The sequence below is a fragment of the Fundulus heteroclitus genome, chromosome 15 (genome assembly GCF_011125445.2).
Source record: "Fundulus heteroclitus isolate FHET01 chromosome 15, MU-UCD_Fhet_4.1, whole genome shotgun sequence".
Lineage (NCBI taxonomy): Eukaryota > Metazoa > Chordata > Actinopteri > Cyprinodontiformes > Fundulidae > Fundulus > Fundulus heteroclitus.
Genome location: NC_046375.1, coordinates 30,928,892 through 30,949,876, shown reverse-complemented (window position 1 = coordinate 30,949,876; position 20,985 = coordinate 30,928,892). Strand labels below are relative to the sequence as shown.

The following is a 20,985-nucleotide window of genomic DNA, read 5'->3' as shown; positions in this document are numbered from 1 at the left end:
ATTGAATGTACCAGTGAGACTTTAAGGCAGCCAAAAAACAAGGGCCTGCCTGCCCAAAACAAATGCTGGCTCCCCTGCAATCTTAATTTCTCCTGGATGTTATGTTAACAAGACATGTGACAAATGTGACCTTGAAACTCTGCCCGATTTTCAAGCATTTAAAATACAATTTTTTCAGCCCTGCCTTTTTTCCCTGCTTTGGAGTAGGGTCAATTAGAGCAGAATAGGGCCAAAATATGAACAACAGACTGGTGTTCACTGCTCACCGAGCACCAGGCGAGGAAACTGAAGAGCGACAACATTAATATCAAAGACCACCATGAACGAAGTGGGTCAAACCAAAATATAATTTTCCTATTTACAAACCATAAACCATGTCTGTGGGAAACAAAAGAAAAGAAAAAGGACACTTCAGCTTTATATACACAGATGGGCAAACTGTATTTAATAACTTATATCAGATTTCTGGATATAGCAAGGCTTTCTCTCATTTTACACATGAAAGATATTCAGTTTTGTCTCTAAAGAGTATTAATGGTTCAATCAGGGACCGTGTACAACATTTTGAACCTCTTTATGCAGGAAAAGGAACCCCCCAACACGAAAATCCATAAAATACAGTTGATAGAGGATAGAGTAGATTAGAGGACAACCAGTGTAAGAGGAGCTATCGTCTTTGTAATTGTCTTCCTAGTTTGACCCCATCCAGGACAACTAGAAGACACAGCCTTGTGTCTAGTTGTAACACAATCTTTAAACATATTTAGTTTTCAAGAGCCTTTACCCTTTCTACATCTTTAGCTAACTTTTTTCTCATAAGACATTTTACTCTTTTCAGCATACCCGGTGTAATTTTTGTTTTTATTAAACTTTGACCATCCTATAACTAACACTGCAGACTAGGAAAAACCTATTAGCCAACTGGAAAATAATCCAGGCTTTCAGAAAAAACCCACTGGTGGTTGTTCGGACCTTTCTTCACTTGAAATCAACTAAATGTCCTATTCACTTGGAGGTCTGGGAAAACTCAATTATGGTATTATTTGAGATTTGAAAGTATGTTAAAACAGTAGGCCTACTGTAACCATAATATTTGGCCAGCTATGAGTAGCTTGCGGATTTACCCCTGCCTATTTTTCCATGTGGACTACCGGAACCAACTGTTTCCTGTCACTCTGCTGCAACTAAATAACAAGCACATGTCACATTTGTTTAAGGCATCCTGGAAATCATCCTGCCTTCGCAACACGACAGAATTTGGACCTCAGCTGCAACAAATATGAGTGACAACTATGATCATGCTAGCGGCTCCCATTGCGATTCCACATGCTCTTGTGTTTTTACATCTGTGAGGGAAAGGAACATCTTAGTGTTGCGCACTTAGAGATTCCTTCGCTCACTTTGGTTCCACCATTCTGCAAAAAAAAATTCACAAAAAAATAAAGTTATTAATTTCTTCTATTGAAAGGTAACATTTCAGTTTATGTGAAATCTTAATGTGTACAGTCACAAAAGACCTAATTTTTCATGCCTGAAAAAAGGCATAAATCAGATCTAATTATCTCAGTACCAGATTTGCTCCTTCAAACATGTCTTATTTTTTTCTTTTTTGTCAGTAAAAACATAATTTCGAAGATGACTCAGATAAATACAAAATGCAGTTTTTAAATTATGATTTTTTTATATTTAAAGGAAAAGGCAAAGTTGGCCATATAGGAAATTATTGTATAGCTGACCACCTCGGTAATCATAAATTAACTGTGATAAGCCATGTTCTTTGACTCAGCTTCACTACTGACACCCAGGCCCGATCACTACAAATACAAATAGAACCTATCTGACAACATAAAGAAGGATAAAATAAAAATCAATAAATCATGTCCAAATCTAAAGAAAATATGTGAAACAAAGTCAATGACATCTATTGGTCCGGAAAGTATTATTTGGGATTCCAATGACCAATAGTAAGAGTCAATAGCTTCAAATGGAGAAAACATGGAACAGTGGTGAGCCTTCCCAGGAGTGGCAATCTACCAAAATGACTCCATGAGTGCATAGACTACTCATCCAGGAGGTCACAGAAGAATTTCTAAGGCCAAAAGTACAGCTGACCATAACCAGCAAACGTTGAACGTTCAGTCAACGTCTGCCTAATGTGTCCAAGAATGTAATTAGTTAGACGTTCGCCAAACATAGATATGAAATACTTTATATATATATATATATATGCCAAACATAGATATGAAATACTTTATATATATATATATATATATGCCAAACATAGATATGAAATACTTTATATATATATATATATGCCAAACATAGATATGAAATACTATATATATATATATATATATATATATATATATATATATATATACACACACACACACACACACACACACACACACACACACACACATTGCAAGCAAGATGTTGCATCTCAAGGGGTATTCTACTAAGAAATAGAAAGTTTCAAGCTGATGCAGCGCAATTAAACACTAGAAACGTTCAACTTCTGAAGAAGTTGAAGAAGGCGCCCGCCTGGTGGTGTGCGTAACCGTTAAAGGCAAAGCTTCTGAGTGTTGGTTAGGCTGAGCTTTTGTAGGGTGTAAGGTATATCTGTTAAGAGCTTGTAAGAATTATAAATGTGTCTCTCTCTGTATGTGGTGGAAAGGAAATTGTAAGCTGTTCAGATCGGATGCTGCTTATTTCAAATATCTTTGGTTGTTTAAAAATTATCCTTGGTTGTAGGCTTTTATTGCTTGGGGATTTTAAATCAAATGTTTTTAGAGGTTCTTCTTAAGCAGAGGTTTGATACAAGTGCATCTTGTATCTGTCTTCTATGTAAACTGTTGTCATTAAAGAAACATCAGAAAACAACACAGGGAAGACACTAAAACCAATTGAATCAGTGTGCTGACACTGTGGAAGGTAAGACAAATACCCCAAGATTTTCCAATATTTTAGTATTTAACCTTTTGCCACGGGTCAAAACTTAAGACAGGGCCTTACCTCCATTAGCACTCAGAGTCTCATTGGATTAGGCACTGGACAGCACCTGTGGTGACTACAGAGCCCAGCCTGGAAAGTCTGCAGCCATTTCAGCACTGGACATTTCTGTACCAGATTCAATGTGTTTATGGGTAACATATGACAAAAAGGTGTGCTCAACATAATATTTAAATATGTTAATGTGACACAAACAAAACCTACACCTTCTGGAAGTTGTAGCAACCAGATACTTAGCAACAACAAGCTTATGTTTCCATTTTCAATGTTTGCTGTCTTTATCTGCATGGGTGGTTCTCCCTTGCATTGCTAGGAATTGTGGGGCCCTAGAATGAAACCATTACAAGCACTGTTCCAAAGTTGGCAACATTTTTAAAAGAAGCCTTTTTCTATCATTGTGCACTTGTGAAATAAACTCCTAGTTTACTTAGAGGCTTGCACTGCTTTTTCTGCTTTGTTACATTTGTTGTTTATTTGGATTTTTTAAGTTGCTTTCCTTGTGGTTTTCCCATAATTTAGCATATATATTGTAATATATAACTTTTTGCAATGGAGTACTGTCGATCACAGATCAACAGCTTTGGTTATTTTGTCTTTAGCCCCAAAAAGGCACTTCTGACATTGACTCTGGTTTGGAGGGTCCTGACACAGAGTACTCCACATTATAAGTCCATACCTGGTATGTAGGTGGTCTTTATCCACCAACTCTGTATTTAGTCTTCTTATTGGGAAGCTTTTCCCAATTTATTGAATAGATTCTTGCCAATTCTCACAAAGAATCTAGTTCTTGCTGTTGCTGGGGCACTGTTTAGGAGTAAATGTTTTCCTTTTGCTCAATTTTCTTTAACATGTTTGTATGTTTATACATTTTGCATGTTAAACCTTGTACTAGTTACCATTGTCATGTATACAAATAAACAGACATCAGTATACTGACAAACATATTTATTAAATAATATACAAAGTGAAGTAAAATACATATGATATCATGTGTAATGCGCATTGTCTGTAAGAAACAGATCAGCTGCATCTTATAGGTGATGCCAATGACACATGTCATTATTGTCTGTGTCCTGCATGAGGGCAGCTGTGGAATGTTCTCTTATAACCAAATGGCCAATCTGAATTAAACAAAATATATATAAAAGGTTACACACAGTCAACAGACCACAGTCCAAGCATTTTATCTACAATTGAGGGTTCAACTATTTGAGCTGGGCCTGTTTTAGGTTGCTAAGCACACATTTTAAATTTACATTAAACTAGGTAAGCTAAGACTGTTCAGTAACCGAGGTCAAATTCGTCTACTGTACCTCCACCCCAAGAAACCTCCTACCTGATCCTCCAGTGTCCATCCCCATGGACAGACATGCATCACTCTTAAACCTTACAAATCCAAGAGTATCAGTAGGGAGCATCACAGGGTGGGCTGAGCCTCCACCAGAAAAACGCCACCTCGTCTAAGAAAGGGTAAAAAACTGATGCAGCCAAGTCAAAGAGAATCCCGCTCTGGCCCAATCTGAGCGGGAAGACACCCCGTATTGAATCAAAAAATTATCCTGAGTAATTTATGGATCTGTGATACCCATCAGATCCTGGTTGTCTACATAATAAAGCAAAAAGATTGCAAGAACTGTAGATCTTAGTGTGTGTCTGTAGCAGAGAGTTTCCATTCTTAATTATAAAACCTTAACAATCAACGTAATGCAACACAGTATAATACATAAAAGCCAACATGACGATGGAAGTCAGTGGAAAAGAGAAAAATCATAAACATTCGTGAAATAAAAACTGTTCGTATGTCAATACGGCAAAAAGCTATCAGGACATTTTGAGCATGTGGCAGACATCAATGTGTGCCACAGTGGTTAGCTCAAGGTTCTTGGGCAACTGCTCCTTTGTTATAAAGTGAAAAAAAAAATAAAAAAAAAATAAATAGTTCTGTGGCATCTTCCTTCCAAACTGCTGAAATTGAAATAACAAAATACAAAAGCTTACATAAGGCCTTTTATGTTATCAGTGACATTTGTGAATTCAACAGAATACAAATGTACCTTGTTGTCTACAGCGTGGGTTGACAAGCCCAACTGAACACTATGGCCAGTCACAGGGCTATCTGGTCATTCCTTCAGTCCACGGTAATACTTAGTCCAGTGCAAATTCTAAAAGAAACCATGATATACAAGAAAGCTTTTGAGAATTTAACATAAGCATTGTACAGATTGTAACTACATACATTTTAAGTACATACCTTCACAAAAGCTCTGAATATTGAGACAGACCTCTTGACACACCTCAGTACCCAATATCACCTAAAAACACAATCATAAGATTGTTGTAATGGCAGAATGATTGAGTGATGACAAAAAAAATTGTAACAAAATATTTGTTAGGTTTGGCCATGTGTAATTTGGATACCTTGCTGCAAATGGTGGGTTGCCTTCCAGGTCTACCAGGTTAATCTTGATGTTCTTCAAGCACAATCTTATGTGTGTCACCTTGCATAGCTTGCAAAACAGAGAAAAACTTGGGGGGAAAGGAGTTAATTTCACCCAAAACCTGACATACAAAGCTGTAAACTTGAAGTGCAACATCATTTCCAAGCAGGCACAGGGCGGTAGCAGAGACAGCAACAAGAGGTTGAAGCATGCATAGCGTGGAAAGCAGATGCAGGGGAATAGGATGAAGCATGCATCGGGGTGGCAACAAAAAATAAAATAGTTACACATTCCTAGATTTAAAATGTAGCCAAAAATGGCCATTCTGGAACATGGTGGTCTGCATAGCTCTGTATAAGCAGTGGCTCATGATCAATAATAACAACAACCACCACCAAAGGAAAGTCTAATGGGAGCACTGCTAAGAAAGAGAAACAAATTGTGCCATAAAACATATTCAAAGGAGTCATTCTTCTGCAAAAAGTGTAGGCTCATGGTTAGACTTAGAAAATATTAAGAGGGTCGTAACAGTCAGCTGTGCTATGTGATTGCAACTATTAAATCAAGAACAAAGCAACACTATCCTGTCCAATTGCATTTTACATGTCAAAGTGAAGGAGAGGCAGCAGCAGACAAAGAAGACAAAATACAGTATACCGGGTTGTGGTAACTGTAATATGTCTGCAATACACCTGACTGGACACAATATTCTGGGCGAGATATGTAAATGTGATCAATCAGGGTGTGCTTTTTTGTTGTTGGAGATGAGATAAGCTGAGTGAATCCTTTGCTTTCAAACAAGTCCTTGATTGCTGTTTTTCCTGGAGAGAGAAGATCTTCATTGAAGTCTCCCAATACAACAACCGGCTGAATATCAATACAATCAAGACCATCTAAGAAGCTCTGAATGTTTTTCAAGAAGCTGGCAAGATCATAACTGGATGGCCTGTAAACCGTGGCAACAAGGAGTGATATCGGAGCGTTCAATCTAATGACATTGTACTCAAGATCTGTAACATTGTGAAAGTATCTGCGTTCCTCAGGTTGGAGAATGCTCCTGCAGTAAGTTGCTACTCCTCCCCCTTCCTTGGAAGCAATGTCGGCTCTGCTAGAGTAGGAGACGTGTCTGTTGCGCGCAAACAAACAATAACCCTCCATATTCAAAGAAGCTGGAAAAGAAGATCCAAACAAATGACTTTCTGTAAGACAGAGAATATCGGCCAATACCAGTTCATGATGGTGCTTCATGTCGTCATAGTGACATACAAGACCTTCGACGTTGTGGTGGATGATTTTCAATGTAGTGTGCTGAGGACTTGATGGGAAATGCAGGAGGGGGCTGGTGTTGGAGAACGATGCTCGCCTCATCGTATCCATGGCCGCTGTGATTCTTTCATCAGCGTAGATCTTTTTCTCATCAAAATCAATGATTTTAAGCCCTTCCAAAGAAGTTGTACGACTTAATCCCACATACGCCATGCCAGGTGCAAACATACGTTTTAAAGAAACAACTGCCGATTGCATGGTCATCCCTTGTACTTTGTGTGCTGTACACCCAAAGGCCAATTTAAGTGGAAACTGTCGTCGCACCACTCCTCTCACGCTGCATTGTTCCTCGAATCTCTCAATGTAAACCAAGTCGTCTGGTTTACCACGCATTCTTTTGGTACGTCCAGCCGTGGAATTGTCCAGTCTCAGTCCGATTAGTTTCACAGTTATCGTTTTGTCATTGGTGTGGGTAACAATGTCTGCTATCGTTCCAAAGGTTCCATTCACCAGGCCATCCTCTACATCCAGGTTCCTCGTTATCATGACTCTAATACCCAATCCAGCTTGGATGTGGTCGCACAAATCTCGACTGTTGCCCCTAACGCATCTGCCCAGACTAATCATGTTTCCTGTTTTTGTTTCTCTCCTGTATTCCTCTGCGTAAACATCAACAATAGCTGTACCTAATGAGGCAACCACTGCAGCGTTATGTGCATCCACCTGTTTGTTTGTTGCAAAAATGTGCAACACATCCAACGGACAATCCTTGGGATCTGCAACACACTGCGTCAGCAAAGTTCTGTCCTCTTTGCTGAGATCATCAGCTTTCCTTTTGACACGAAGCCGGTTAAGCAGCTCAGCAAAGAGTTTGTCATCCTTCTGTCGCATGATCTCTGTAAGACTTACCAGGCAGAAATTCTCATTCCAGAGATCAAGTACACCATCCTCCATGACACAAAGAGGTTTTGAAGCTCCCAAGGGGGGCAGTTGGTAAAAGTCTCCCACCGCAAGAACACAAATCCCACCAAATGGCCTTGTGTTTCCTTTGATCTGCTGAAATCTCCAGTGAACATATGCCAATAGTTCTTTAGAGACCATAGAGATTTCATCAATAATCAAGATTTCCACATTGGAAAGAACTGCTCTGACCTCATCCAGGGCATTTCCAAGTCCCTTGTACGGTGCCTTCAAGCTTTTGGGGAGCTTCAAGATGGAATGCAAAGTTTTGCCTGAAATGTTGTATGCCGCAGTCCCAGTGAAAGCGGTCAGGAGCACAGTGGGTTGAGACATGTCACCGACATCACGAAGTCTAGGAAGCTGATGCAAAAGCTTAGTTGCCTCCTGGTAAACACATTTGATGACATGCGATTTACCACACCCTGCTCCTCCTGTCAAGAAATAAAAGAATGGTTCAGGGTTCTGACCCCAGACACGCTGCAGGCACCAATGGCGAATTGCATAGAATATGGATGATTGAGTGTGATTTAAACTGCGGAACATATGTCTCACAAAGTCAGGGCTTAGGCTTGGTACTTCAACTGCTGGCAGGGATACATTCATTTGGTAATCTGGAACAGGGTCCTGCTCTTCATCTTCTTCCACCACTGGTCGCTGCGCAACACATTCCAAACGGTCCACTTCAACCTCAGGCGCAAAAGTGTTCCAAGCATTCCGGACTGGTCCTTGTCTTTCTATTTTTTCCATGATCTTGTCAATTTTTTTCCCATGTCCTTCATACCTGTTGCGATTAAAGTCCACCCATTGTTTCACACGCCACCTACGGTGATGTCCATTGTTGTAAAATGATTCATATGAAGGGTGTTCATGATTGTTGAGATCCTCGTCGCTCCTGTGTGGCAAGTACAACTTCAGGAGCCGCCTGTAAAACTTTTCTGGCTGTTTCTTTTCAGAGAAACGAGTGAATCTAATGATGGCTGGCTTCCCCACTGTTCTCTTCTGGATATAGCCAGCTTCGTTTAAGAGAGGGATTGCATTGGGTCCTTTAATTTGCCTACCGTACAGGACCCTGTATTCAGATACAAATACAGCTAGACACATGTCTTCAAATTCCACAGTTTGAGGTCTGTTGATGTATTTGTCTGGCAATCCTTTCATCCAGATATCCTTCTCATCTGGGCCCATGTTCTTGAGTCTGCTCATTGGAAGACTCATTTTCACAGCGTCTTCTGCTGTTTGAATGAAAATGACACTACGTGACGACTTCTTGAGAGGTAGACTGCAGGTGCGGGCTACAGACTCCTGAGCACTGACCTCTTGTTGTTTTGAATAAGCCTGCATGATCTTCTTCATCTCATCCCGTTGGTTGACATTTGAGTTCTTCAGATCCTCAATGACAGACTTGAGAAACTGTGACATTTCATGCTCTGGCTTGGCTATGTAGGACATCCTGTACTCGATGCAGCAGAGAATGGGGTTGTAAGCATTAACCCAAATGTCCTCAAGGCTACGCTTCATCATTACCACCATGCCAGAAGTGAGAGCGTCAACATAGTATCTGTATTCCTGGCTGGTCATGTTACAAGCCTGGAGTAGCTCCGACAAATCCTTGAAAGATGTTTTTTCGTCCATCAGTAAATCCCTTACTGGCTTCAGCTTCTTCTTAGCTTCAGTTTGTAGTTTAGAGATAAGTCTGGATGTGGATTTTTTGGAGTTCTTCAGATCTTTCATTTTTGACACTTGCTCTGTGTTTTTCTCATCATCTTCCAAATCCACATCGAACTGAGGAACAGTGATCGTGGTTCCTTCCATGGGTAGTTTGGGGAATCCAAATCGGCATTCAACGTTTCGTTTCTTGCATGATTTGGAATGGTTTCTGCTGTGCATCTGAACCTCCTTGACAATTTTATGAAGCTCGGGGTCTGCGGTTTCATCGGGCAATTGACAGCATATGTAGCGGTCGATGAAATTTATGACCTGATCGCAACATGACGGATCTTCCATCTCGGGTGCATCCTTAATCCATATCACCGCATGTATATGAGGTGAACCCCTAGCCTGAAACTCCACACGATAAAAGTAATCCTCAACAGGTCCAAGGGACTGCGCCGGGGAAAGAATGAGGTCCGTAAAGAGTGCGTCCACTCTCTTGTCAAACATGCGCATGACAGTGACTGGATTGCTTCTAAGAATATCGCACTTTGCATTCCAGTCAAGTTCTGAAAACTCTACCTGTTGTCCATGCTGAGCTTTGATGGCCTCAATGAACTGTGGCCATCTCATTTCAGCAGCGGAGAAGGTCACAAAGAAGGTAGGTTTTCCAAGCTGCCGAACCATGGCGTGCAAATCACGGAGGCCTTTTTCCCAATAAGCCGGAGTGCCTCGTAACGGTTGCATGAAACGAGTGGCCTCTTTATTGTGGATCAGTGTTTCCACCTCTTCTTTATCCTGGAGCATTTTATTGGAAATGTTCCTTCCATCTTTGGTCGTTGGTTTTCCTTTTCGTGTTTGAATAGACATGCTGCTGTTGGCCATGTGGGTCTCAGTGATAAACTGAGCAAAGAAAAGATAACTCTGGTCTGCCGCAAACCTAGTGTCTACCGAGAAAAGACGTACATTGAAATACATACTTGGAGACAGCTTGACTCGTCTGACTTCATCCAAGGTATTTCTTCCAGTGGGGAATTGGACTGGGTAAGCCATGGATTCAAGCCTGGGAACACTGAAGAAGGAAACAGGTTTATTTCCTTGGGCAGGAGCAATGCTGAAAATTCCGTCTCCATAAGATAACACTTCTTGTGCCAAGTCCGGGGGCTGGATGCACGTGTTCAAGACTAAACCAGGCCGAAGCGCTTGATGCTCTTCTCCTATGTGCTCAGGTTGTTGGTCTGTTGCTGCACCTGAATCAGTGTCAGATTCAGGGATTGACTCCTTGGTTGGCTCATTCTGTTGAAAATCACAGGCAGCACTTTGATTTATTGTAACATCCCTGTAATCGGGATGGGTCTGTTTAAGTGTTGTCAGACCAGCCAGAACATTCTTCATGTTAACAGTGTAAAAATACTGATCTCCTTTGAATGTTATTTTTCTTTTCAGCTTGACCTGTAAGAGCTGGGCTTCTGTGTTGGGCCGTGGGAGACTGTTTACAGTTGTTTCCATATCAGAAGGAACACATACAACTGCTCCATGCACTGCTTTTTGCTGTCCTTTTGGCAATGACACGATCTTTGCAAATGGGATAATTTTTGCAATAATCTGCCTTTCCAGTACATTCAGCTCAGCAAGCTCTAGGGGAATGGGTGACAGATGCAAGCCATTTGCAGCAGCAATTGGTGGCATCCCTCCTCTAAATAGGTGGTTGTCACATGTAAAGCAGATCCATTCCTGCATCCTCTCCTTAGGTACAGAACATGGGGCAGAGCATGCAGATCCACAGATGTGAACATATGTTCCTGTTAAGCACTCAGTCAACACTTGACTGTTCTTTGTATACTTACCTCTGTTACAATGCTTTACTTGCCCTGGGAAAAGAGCTCTGTGACACACCGTGCAGACATATGTGGGTCCATGGCGAATTTTATCGTGAAACTTTTATATTGCAGCTTTTATTTCTTGAGTTATCAGGGGCTGTGGAGTTTTGTGGTAGAAGACGTTTCTTTTGTACTTTCTTCTGATTCGCAGAGCATGATGTAGTATCTGGGTTCTGGAAAGAATGTTGATTGACATCCTTATTTTGTTGTTGGAAGCACTACTTTTAATTTTTTGGACACGATAATCAGGCTGTTTATGGTACTTTTCTTTCATTGATTCCCGCATTTTCATTTTTTGTTGGCTTCTGAAGACTGGATCATCTCTGTACCGAGTTCTTATGTATGCTTTTTGCTGGTTTTTGAAGACTGGATCATCTCTGTACCGAGTTCTTATGTATGCTTTTTGCTGGTTTTTGAAGACTGGATCATCTCTGTACCGAGTTCTTCTATACTTAGCAATGTATGATTTATGCCTGGCTCTGAAGTCAAGTAAAAAGTTATATTTGAACTTCATGTAATTTTTTTGTCTTGTTTTGAAAGCATCATCTACCTTGTATCTGTTTCTCATGTGATCCCTTCTCTGGGACTGTTGAAGATAATATTTTTCTTTTAAAGCCTGTAGCTTTTTGTTCCTAAATGTAGGGGATGTATTGTATCTTTGTTTTTCAGATGCACTTTGTCTAATTTTTGTAGAAGTGTTTTGTTTCTGCTGTGATTTGAGCCTGTCCTTAATTTTTCTTCTCTTGGCTTTTTCAACTTTTGTCACCTGAGGGACTTTTGGAGCAGTTTCTTCTACTACATTTGTCATTTCTCTCAACCATGGAGACATTTCCTCTTCATCAAAATCTTTGTCTGGTTTTCCAACAGGTGGACTTGCTTTGGCTGTTGGACTAACTTCATCAAAAACATTGTCCATTTCTTTCAACCATGGAGGCATTTTGTTTTCATTCAAAGCATTCTCTGGTCTTCTGGCAGTTGGATTTGCATGTGTGGGGCGAAGTGAAACATTTTGAAATGTCAAGGCCTGAGGAAGGTCATCATTACTATTATTCCTGACAAAACCCACGGGTACAAACTCATAGGTGGCATTCGGGCCACGGTGTTGAAACAGCCGTTGCAGATGTTTCAGCATGGCAGTTCGGTTGCTGAAAGTCATCATTATTGCAGTGCCATAGGGTTGGGGCAGACCTGCAGAATTTCTTGAGTGGGAATCAAAAACTCCAAACCTGCCATCTCTGTCCCTGAAAATTGCAATGCACTCTGGAGTCACCAGAAGAAATGCATGGGTGACATTTTCTGATAGACACCGCAGTTCTTCACCAAGAGACAAAGCCATTTGCCGAGACCTTTGAGGGCTTTCAGAAGGAGCAAAGACACGACCAACCCTTAAACCTGTTGTGTGTACTTCATAAAGGTTTCTGTCTGTCATGACATTCCTAGGCATCTCTTCAAACGTTAAGTGGTTATCTTCAAAAGTTCCATCCCTCAATAGCTGTTGTTTAGTGGCAACATAAAGTTTATCACCTTTCATGATCACTCTGTCTAGTAACATTGTGTTAAACTCTAACCCCTCATTGTGGTAAGCTAAAAATGTTAGAGCCATGCATGTGCACTGTAACCTGACAACAGCCAGCTGCATGTTTCGCTCCGCCTAGCTCCACTCACATACATCTGGGACACCGCTCATTCAAAGTGATTTCCCCAACCAAATTTATGGTCTGGCCAATCAGGACGCAGGGCGGGTGTTTCCTGGATGTGACGTAGCGGAGAAGTGACCGTGAGATTCCAACAACAATGGCGGCTCGCATCGAGGAAGCAAGCGTTGCATTGATGCTGCTATTTCTTCTGTGTTGTCCAATCTATCTGATATTGTTTCATTAAAAGAACATCAGAGAATGCCTCTGAAGGCTTTTGTTGGTGGAAACCATGTTTTCGCCCTTCTCCCGACCGGATTTGGCAAGTTTTGTTTTCCGGGGCGCGGACGCGCAACGCGGACGCGCCCCGGAGCGGTTAGCGGTTAGCGCTAACCATATAAGGAGGCCTTTAGTCCTCAACGCGGTCGGCCCGGGATCGACTCCGACCCGCGGCGCTTTGCCGCCTGTCTTCCCCCCTCTTCCTGTCAGCTCACTGTCAATAAAATGTGTGCCACTAGAGCCGCAAACACATAAAAAAAAAAAATTTAAAAAACTTTTTTTTTTTCCTGCGTCGGTCTCATCAGCGTCACGGGTTAGCTTCGGTGTGAGTGGTTGAAATAGCACGTCGATAAAGATGACAGACAAGTGGCTTATCCAATCATATGCAAGGAGTTTTGATAAGGCCCAGCCTTCAGTAAAGGCAATTCCTATCGCGGTGTCCCAGATGTATGTGAGTGGAGCTAGGCGGAGCGAGACATGCAGCTGGCTGTTGTCAGGTTATGTGCACTGGTGATTGCGTGAAAACTTATCATATCTTTTGTCGGCTTGGGAATGTGTAGCCCTCACAGACAGGACAGGTGGACCTCTGACACAGGGTTCCAACACAGAAGCCTGTAACAAAAGAAAATTTAACAAATTCAGTATTTGTGTTATTATTCACCGTTGTTATGACTACACACCAAGAATACAAAAAAATACTATTAAAGATAAAAAGATTGTGCAATGTGTGTAATTTAATACAGTTCATCTATATAAGGCCAATTGACAAGAAATCACAACTTAAGAGACTTTATGAAAAAAGAAATTAAGTATGTATGGAGTACCTTCTGGCCACCACCGACGACAGTTCCGTGGAAGGGGTGTGAAGCACTCTGACCAGGCCCCTTGCCGTCCACAACAAGCCTGGGGAAGGGATGTCTGGCCGAGAAATGGGGAGAAGCAGGCACAGGGCGCATAACAGAGACAGAAGAGGGTGACGCAGGGACGGTGCATGAAGGTGAGACAGACACGGGCAGAGAAGAGGGTGACGCAGGGACGGTGCATGAAGGTGAGACAGACACGGGCGGAGAAGAGGGTGACGCAGGGACGGTGCATGAAGGTGAGACAGACACGGGCGGAGAAGAGGGTGACGCAGGGACGGTGCATGAAGGTGAGACAGACACGGGCGGACAAGCAGGCAACGACACGGGGGGACAAGCAGGCAACGACACGGGGGGACAAGCAGGCAACGACACGGGGGGACAAGCAGGCAACGACACGGGGGGACAAGCCGGCAACGACACGGGGGGACAAGCCGATAGAGGTGGAAAAGCAGACAGAGCTAGAGACTCAGACACAGGCGCACTTAACTGAAGTTGTGTGGAGACAGCAGCCCACAGCAACTTAGCAAGAACCTCCATCCCAGGTGCGTCACTCAGATGAACCTGAAACGCAGTTATAGAAAATATTTTATTACAGACAGGAAGTGTAAGTCCAATGTTGTTGTTTAAAAATAAAAAATATAACTTACACCATCCCTACTCCACATGTCCAGGTGGCTGAGAGGGAAGTGCTCAGTGACCGGTAGGTACCGAACACCTAGACAGAAAAAGAAAAACATTGTTATTCCTAATGTCAACCAGGCTAACATTGTATTGTTGAAAGATTATACTGACTTGGCAATGAAAGAGTGTTTTTTGGGTAAATTCAGTATAAAAGTGTTTTACAAAACCACTTAAGTACCCAGTCCCTCCCAAAAAAGAAATAAAAAAGTGTTTATTCTTTTTCCCCCAGATAACAATGCTATACTTGGTAACATGTAATGGATATGACAAAAGTTTTAGTGTAAACACAGATTGTTAACAACACTTACTTCTGTTGGCTGCTACACGGCTGTACTCCTGTCGCAGGAGTGCCTGCTCCCTCTCCTCAACGATGAGCCGTGGTGGGAAGTCCAAAACAATCACCTTTTAATTTCAAACAAAACAGAAGAAGCAAATTAACATGTCATATTTTCAGATGTAATCGATTAAAAATAAATGTAGTGGGTAATAAACTTACATTAGCACAGAGGTTGCTTATGGTATGTAACAAAGAGTCGAAGTCCCGTCCCGCCTCCTGGAAGGTTGTGCTAGAACTCAAGTTGTTGCTGGGCGCCAGAAGACAGATGACGTCTGGGGTCCGAGGCAGAACCACATCGAGCACCTCACGCCGCAACTCGTCTGCAGAGGCGCCAGGAGAAGACAGCACCCCTAAGGACAAAGTACTCCCTGGCATGGTGACAAACCCATCCACAATAGCTCGCAAATGGGAATCGCCAACCAATAGAGCAAACTAAAAAAAAAAAAAAAAAAAAAAAAAAAGGTTTAATGGATATTGATTCAACATTAAGATTAGTTTATGATATGGTTATCCGAGGTCAGGTCATGGAGGAAGCAGCTTCAGTAGGGAGGCCAAGATGGCCGTGTCCCCAGCTACTTGGGTCATGTGGGGAATCCCAAGACGTTCCCAGCGGTTTCTGTCACAACCCAAAGCTCATGACAATAGATGAGGGCAGGAACATAGAACAAAAGTTAAATAAAGATCTTAGCATTTTGGCTCAACTCTATTTTCACCACAACGGACCAATAAAGCACCCATTTCACAGCAGAGTCAGCACAAATGCACCGGTCAATCTCCCATTCACCCCCCCCCAAATCCTGAAAAATACCTCAAATCAAAATAAAAAAAATAAATAATAACATACACACACACACACACATATATATATATATATATATATATATATATATATATATATATATATATATATATATATATATATATATATACCTTTTTCTCTGGAGCCTCAGCTAGGAGCACGAACTTGCGCCTACGCCTGGTTACGCGTGAATAGCCCCACTGCATGACACGATGCCGATACCCCGTCCCTTGACCTGTTTGGAGACACGTACGTTAAGATCAAACCTTCAGGTCTTTGAGAATTAAATAAATTTTACAACGTTCTCTACATACGTGACCCAAGGGGGGTCGATGGCCCACGAGGTTCCTCCTGGCACACCATGGGACATGTCTACGAAAGAAATGTTTTTAAATAGATGTTTAGATCAACTACAAAGTAAACTGGATTTGTTTGTTGCAAATAAATTATCAAACATTTTTCATGGACATACCTGGTCTGGGGGCCCGAACGCCATCAGTAGGGGTTTCTAAAGACAGAAATGAGTAATATGAGTAAAGAATGAATTCAACAATAAGACATTGAAAACTAAAATGATAGTTATACCTTCTTCTCTGGAGACTGAGTGGGGGACCAGGCCTGCGGGGTGGGTTGGGGTGTCGTGGGCTATAGACAGAGAAATATTTGCAATCATGCCTAAGGCCAAAACTACCAACATTTACTGAAATGGTAAGAGACCAAAAAAAGATAATACTGCAATGTATAATTGATATACCTTGGCGATATCTGGCTCAGGGTCCATCCTTCTCCATCTGATCTTTGCTGCCTCCGACCGACGCCCTCTTCGTGGCATTCTGTTAAATCACAGCAAAAGAGAACTGGGGGGAAAAAGTTGTTATTCAAATCAGAAGCAAAAATAAAGTCAAATGTAGTACAAATATTTTGCTTGATAGAAAGATAGAAGTAAGTTAATCAAATTTAGCAGTGTGTGTGTATGTTTTTGTGTTAAAATAATTGTGTTGTGTAAATGTGTAGATTATGCTTTTGTCTAAATAAATTTAGAATTAAGAGGTAAGTGTATTTATGAGCTCTTGATGCAGGTGAGTTTCACAGCAGGTAGCAGTGGAAAACGTCCAAATCGCAGTCTGGCACACGTGAAAGGCTGTAATAAAAAAAGCAGAGTTTGGTTTAAGGATGCTTTTAAAAAAATAAAATAAAAATTCTAAATAAAATGTTAAGTATGCGGATAAGGTTGCAGACTGGACTACGGCCTTCAAACAAGACTAAGATCCTTTTAAGAACTGGTGCTAGCCTCAGTATATCTTAGAAATTTGTAAAAACAAATTTAATAAAGAAGGGTTAAGAAAAACAAATTAAAAAGGAGCTTTTCATATCTAAAGCAATAAAAAAAAACATTTAACTTAGTGAACAAAGGCTTAAACTGTGGAAGCAGTTTAAAGTAACTTAAAATAAAAAGGAAATGTTCTAAAGCATAAGCTAAAATAAAGCAAAAAATGACATTGTAAACTATGGAAACTAGTGCATACAAAAGCACATCAAACATCTCTTTTACCTAGTGGGTAAAGGAGGAGAAGGAAATTGATAAAACAGGAGAAAAGGCAACTGTCAAGATGACAGTCAAGAAATCTGCTTTAGCACCATTTGCCCCAGTAGGTATAAAGGTCCTCCAGCAATTCCACCCCCACAAAATGTTACAAAGCGCCACGTGGAAGTCTTTAAAGACGTGTGGAACCGACTCACAATATGAACTTAATGAGACAAAAGGCACATTCATGCATATATACAGACACACACACTGATATAGAAACAAGTGCTAAATCACTTTAACATGGATTTAGCCAAAAATTATATGCAGGCGTTTTTTTTAATAAAAAACAACAATCGTTTACATTCACAGCATGTTGAAATTAGATCGCCTCCAACGTCAACGCAGGATCCTCCAAATATTAGTGGAACATGAGGTATGTTCGTGTATTTTATAAATACCTATCGAGTACAATGACAGGCTTTGCGCGATTACTTTTTGCCTGTTTTTCCACTGCCATTCACTATATGCACGCGCTAAAGCAACAACAACAAAAAAAACGCGGGTTACCGTAAAATCGAGGAATGTTAATTAGCAAAATTCCTGCAAATTAACCCACGCATTGTTTCTCATATAGCACTTTATAAAAAACGGAATATCACAATACAGTTTAACTTCCTCAAAGCACACACCAAGCAAACAAGCCTACGCGGTTTTAGTTATATTGTACTTCGATAAAAACAAATAAAACAACAGATTTCATGGAGAACACCGCTTACCTGGGCGGCTTACGTCCAAAGACGCAGAATCTTCTTCTTCTTCTTCTTCTCCTTCTTCTTGAGTTTATTTGCGGTGTGCAATCTTCTTCTTCTGCTTCTTCTTTTAAAGACGCCAACCCGTTCTCATCTCAGGGCGTCATATAAGGCCGTTTTGTCACGTCCTTCGGCGTTTTCTGCCCACGCATATAGCACCCTTTTGCGTACACATGACACGCACATGGCTTTCAACCAACTTCAATGTAAAACCATCCGCGATGTTATTACACGCTCTCGGCTAAACCACCTCCAATGCGTTTCACAGGACGCGCTTGGGCTTATATATAGCCAATCCAAATGCGTGATATCAGACGCTTTCAGCATCAGTAGCGTGCGTGGGCTATAATTTCGCTTATTTTAAATTAGCCTGTGGTAGCCTACTCAATTAAATGTGACTGTGTGCTAGGTATCCTAACTAAAAACACGACAATATAGGTTCGATCATCACTTAATTGCCCGCAGGAGAATATTGGCCGAATTCAACACACACCCCCTTTATCGTCTGTCAGAGACGCTCTTTCAAATGCAGCCATCCGCGTTTTACAGGACGCGCTTGGGCTTATATATAGCCAATCCAAATGTGTGATATCAGACGCTTTCAGCATCAGTAGCGTGCGTGGGCTATAATTTCGCTTATTTTAAATTAGCCTGTAGTATATAGCCTACTTTATATAAGCCTGGATATAATCTTGCTACGCCTAATTAAACAAGGCAAAAATGTGACATAGGCTCCATCACCCCTTAATAGCCCGCAGAGCAGTATGTTCAACACGCACCCTTTATCGTGTGTGAGAGACGCTCGAGGCTTTCAACCAACTTCACTGTAAAAAACCATTCGCGATGTTATTGCACGCTCAGGGCTTCGCCAGTCAATTCACCCCAATATCGTCCGACTGCACAGTCTTATACCTTGAGCAACAACGAAGTTTGCTCCATGGTTATTATAGATGGTCATTGCTTTCCATTATTTAGGCTATCTTTTGAGAGGAGCATAGTGTCCGTTACACCCTTTGCGTTTATCAGAGACGCACCTGACTATCAAGCAAATGCGAATCCATCTGCGTATTTAAGCACGCATTTGGTCAGAAAATAAAGACGTTTTCAGTAATTAAATATTTTATATATATATATATATATATATATATATATATATATATATATATATATATATTATAAATAATATAAATTATAAATAATAATATAATAAATAATAAATTAAATATAGGTTCATTGAAACTGATCATGAAGTTTTGTCCACAAATAAACACATTTTTTTTCCCCCTCCTGTTGTTATTGTTGAGATAGATTAACATCGGAGTTGGTTGAATGACAGACGCTGCTAAAGGGTTTTGAAATAAAAGCCTATGTTTAATTAGGCTATATATTAATTATATATTAGGCCTTTCTATATATATATATATATATATATATATATATATATATATATATATATATATATATATATATATATATATATATATACATTTCTTGGTGATTCGCATATCATCATTTTAAATTGTCTTGATTTGATGAATATAAGGCTTTCTCCAGTTTTTGAAAGCGGAATCCCATAATTCCAGAAGATCACAGGTCACATGTCACTTCGCTGACGCAGTCCATACCAGAATTCCGACTTAAGTCTTCTTCGACTCTCTAAATCTTCTTTTTACTTTGCTGATTCAGGTAAGTGAAATGTGAATATAGACATATATGCTCATGTTATGGTCATGTTGAAGCTGGTTACAGCAGGAAGTTTTATTTAACTCCCTATATAGTCTTTGCAAATAGTGTAATAAAAACGGAACATTTTAATAATAAAAAAAGAAATCCAGAGCAAATTGCTATAATGTTAGCATCTGCCTCCTGTTCCTAAATGCTCTATACAGAATGCACCTCCAAATAGTATTAACTTATGGGTTTATTTAAATAAAAGGGTTTATTATTCTCGGGCATGTTCAACACGCACATGTCACCCATGGCGTGTGTTTGAAACGCTTTAACCAGCTCAGAAGTAAACCTTATCGACTGCAATATTGGACGCTCGTGGCTAACTTCGCTTGGTATCAGCGTCCGACTGTCAGGTAGCATTGATTGCTCTCTGTATACAATGAATAGATAAAATATGCCTTGCTATCCCTGCTGAAAAAAAAAAAAAACAATAGAAACCATTACAGAAATGCTAATGGTTTCCACTACAAAACCATTACAAACCAGCCGTTAACCATTAAAACCATTACAAAGCGGTGTCCATTACGTAGTGTGTTTTGGGCCGCATTCCATTAGGACTTATTGGTACTGTAAAAAATATTTTAGCAAATTAGTTATTTTAACTTATTTTTTGTGTAGAGATAACTAGATTTTCCAGACAACAAGAAATTTTAAGTTTTTCTTGTCCTCAACTTATCGAAATAAGTTAGTTAAACTAAAAAAAAACCCATGCAAAAAGATAACTCAAAATAATGAGTTAAGTTTTTTACAGTGTAGGTTTCCATTACAAATTTGTATTGGTCATGATTTGTATTTTTAATGGTTTCCAATACAGTTTGTATTGGTTCTGCACATATTTAATGGTTTCCATTACAGCTTCTATTGGTTCTAAAACGCCAAAGGATGAGAATGCGTTGCAGCCAACATATATGTATTGGTCATGATTTGTGCATATTTAATGGTTTCCATTGCAAATTAGTTGGTTTATTTATGTCATTTTTAAATCTATTTTGCTGTTGCAATAATTGTAAAAAAAAAAAAAAAAAAAAAGAAATCTGCATTTAGCCTATTCATTATGTGTATGTGTATATTAAATCATTATCATCAAACCAAAGAAAACACCACATTTATTGGAGTCT

The 20,985-nt window shown here is 40.3% G+C and overlaps 1 protein-coding gene and 1 long non-coding RNA gene across 2 annotated transcripts; both read right to left on the bottom strand.

Annotated features, from left to right (window-relative positions):
* Window positions 1-5,077: 5,077 nt before the first annotated feature.
* LOC110367247 lies at window positions 5,078-5,696 on the bottom strand. The gene is made up of 3 exons (XR_002427335.2): window positions 5,431-5,696; window positions 5,264-5,324; window positions 5,078-5,174 (listed from the first exon to the last, which is right to left on the bottom strand). It is a non-coding gene; the product is annotated as an uncharacterized LOC110367247 (long non-coding RNA).
* A 9,261-nt stretch (window positions 5,697-14,957) lies between these two features.
* Window positions 14,958-16,935, bottom strand: LOC118566232. The gene is made up of 7 exons (XM_036147667.1): window positions 16,554-16,935; window positions 16,385-16,444; window positions 16,272-16,307; window positions 16,114-16,171; window positions 15,931-16,034; window positions 15,160-15,432; window positions 14,958-15,065 (listed from the first exon to the last, which is right to left on the bottom strand). The coding sequence occupies exons 1-7, from the start codon at window positions 16,629-16,631 to the stop codon at window positions 14,958-14,960; spliced, it is 717 nt and encodes a 238-aa protein (XP_036003560.1). The 5' UTR covers window positions 16,632-16,935.
* Window positions 16,936-20,985: the final 4,050 nt, after the last annotated feature.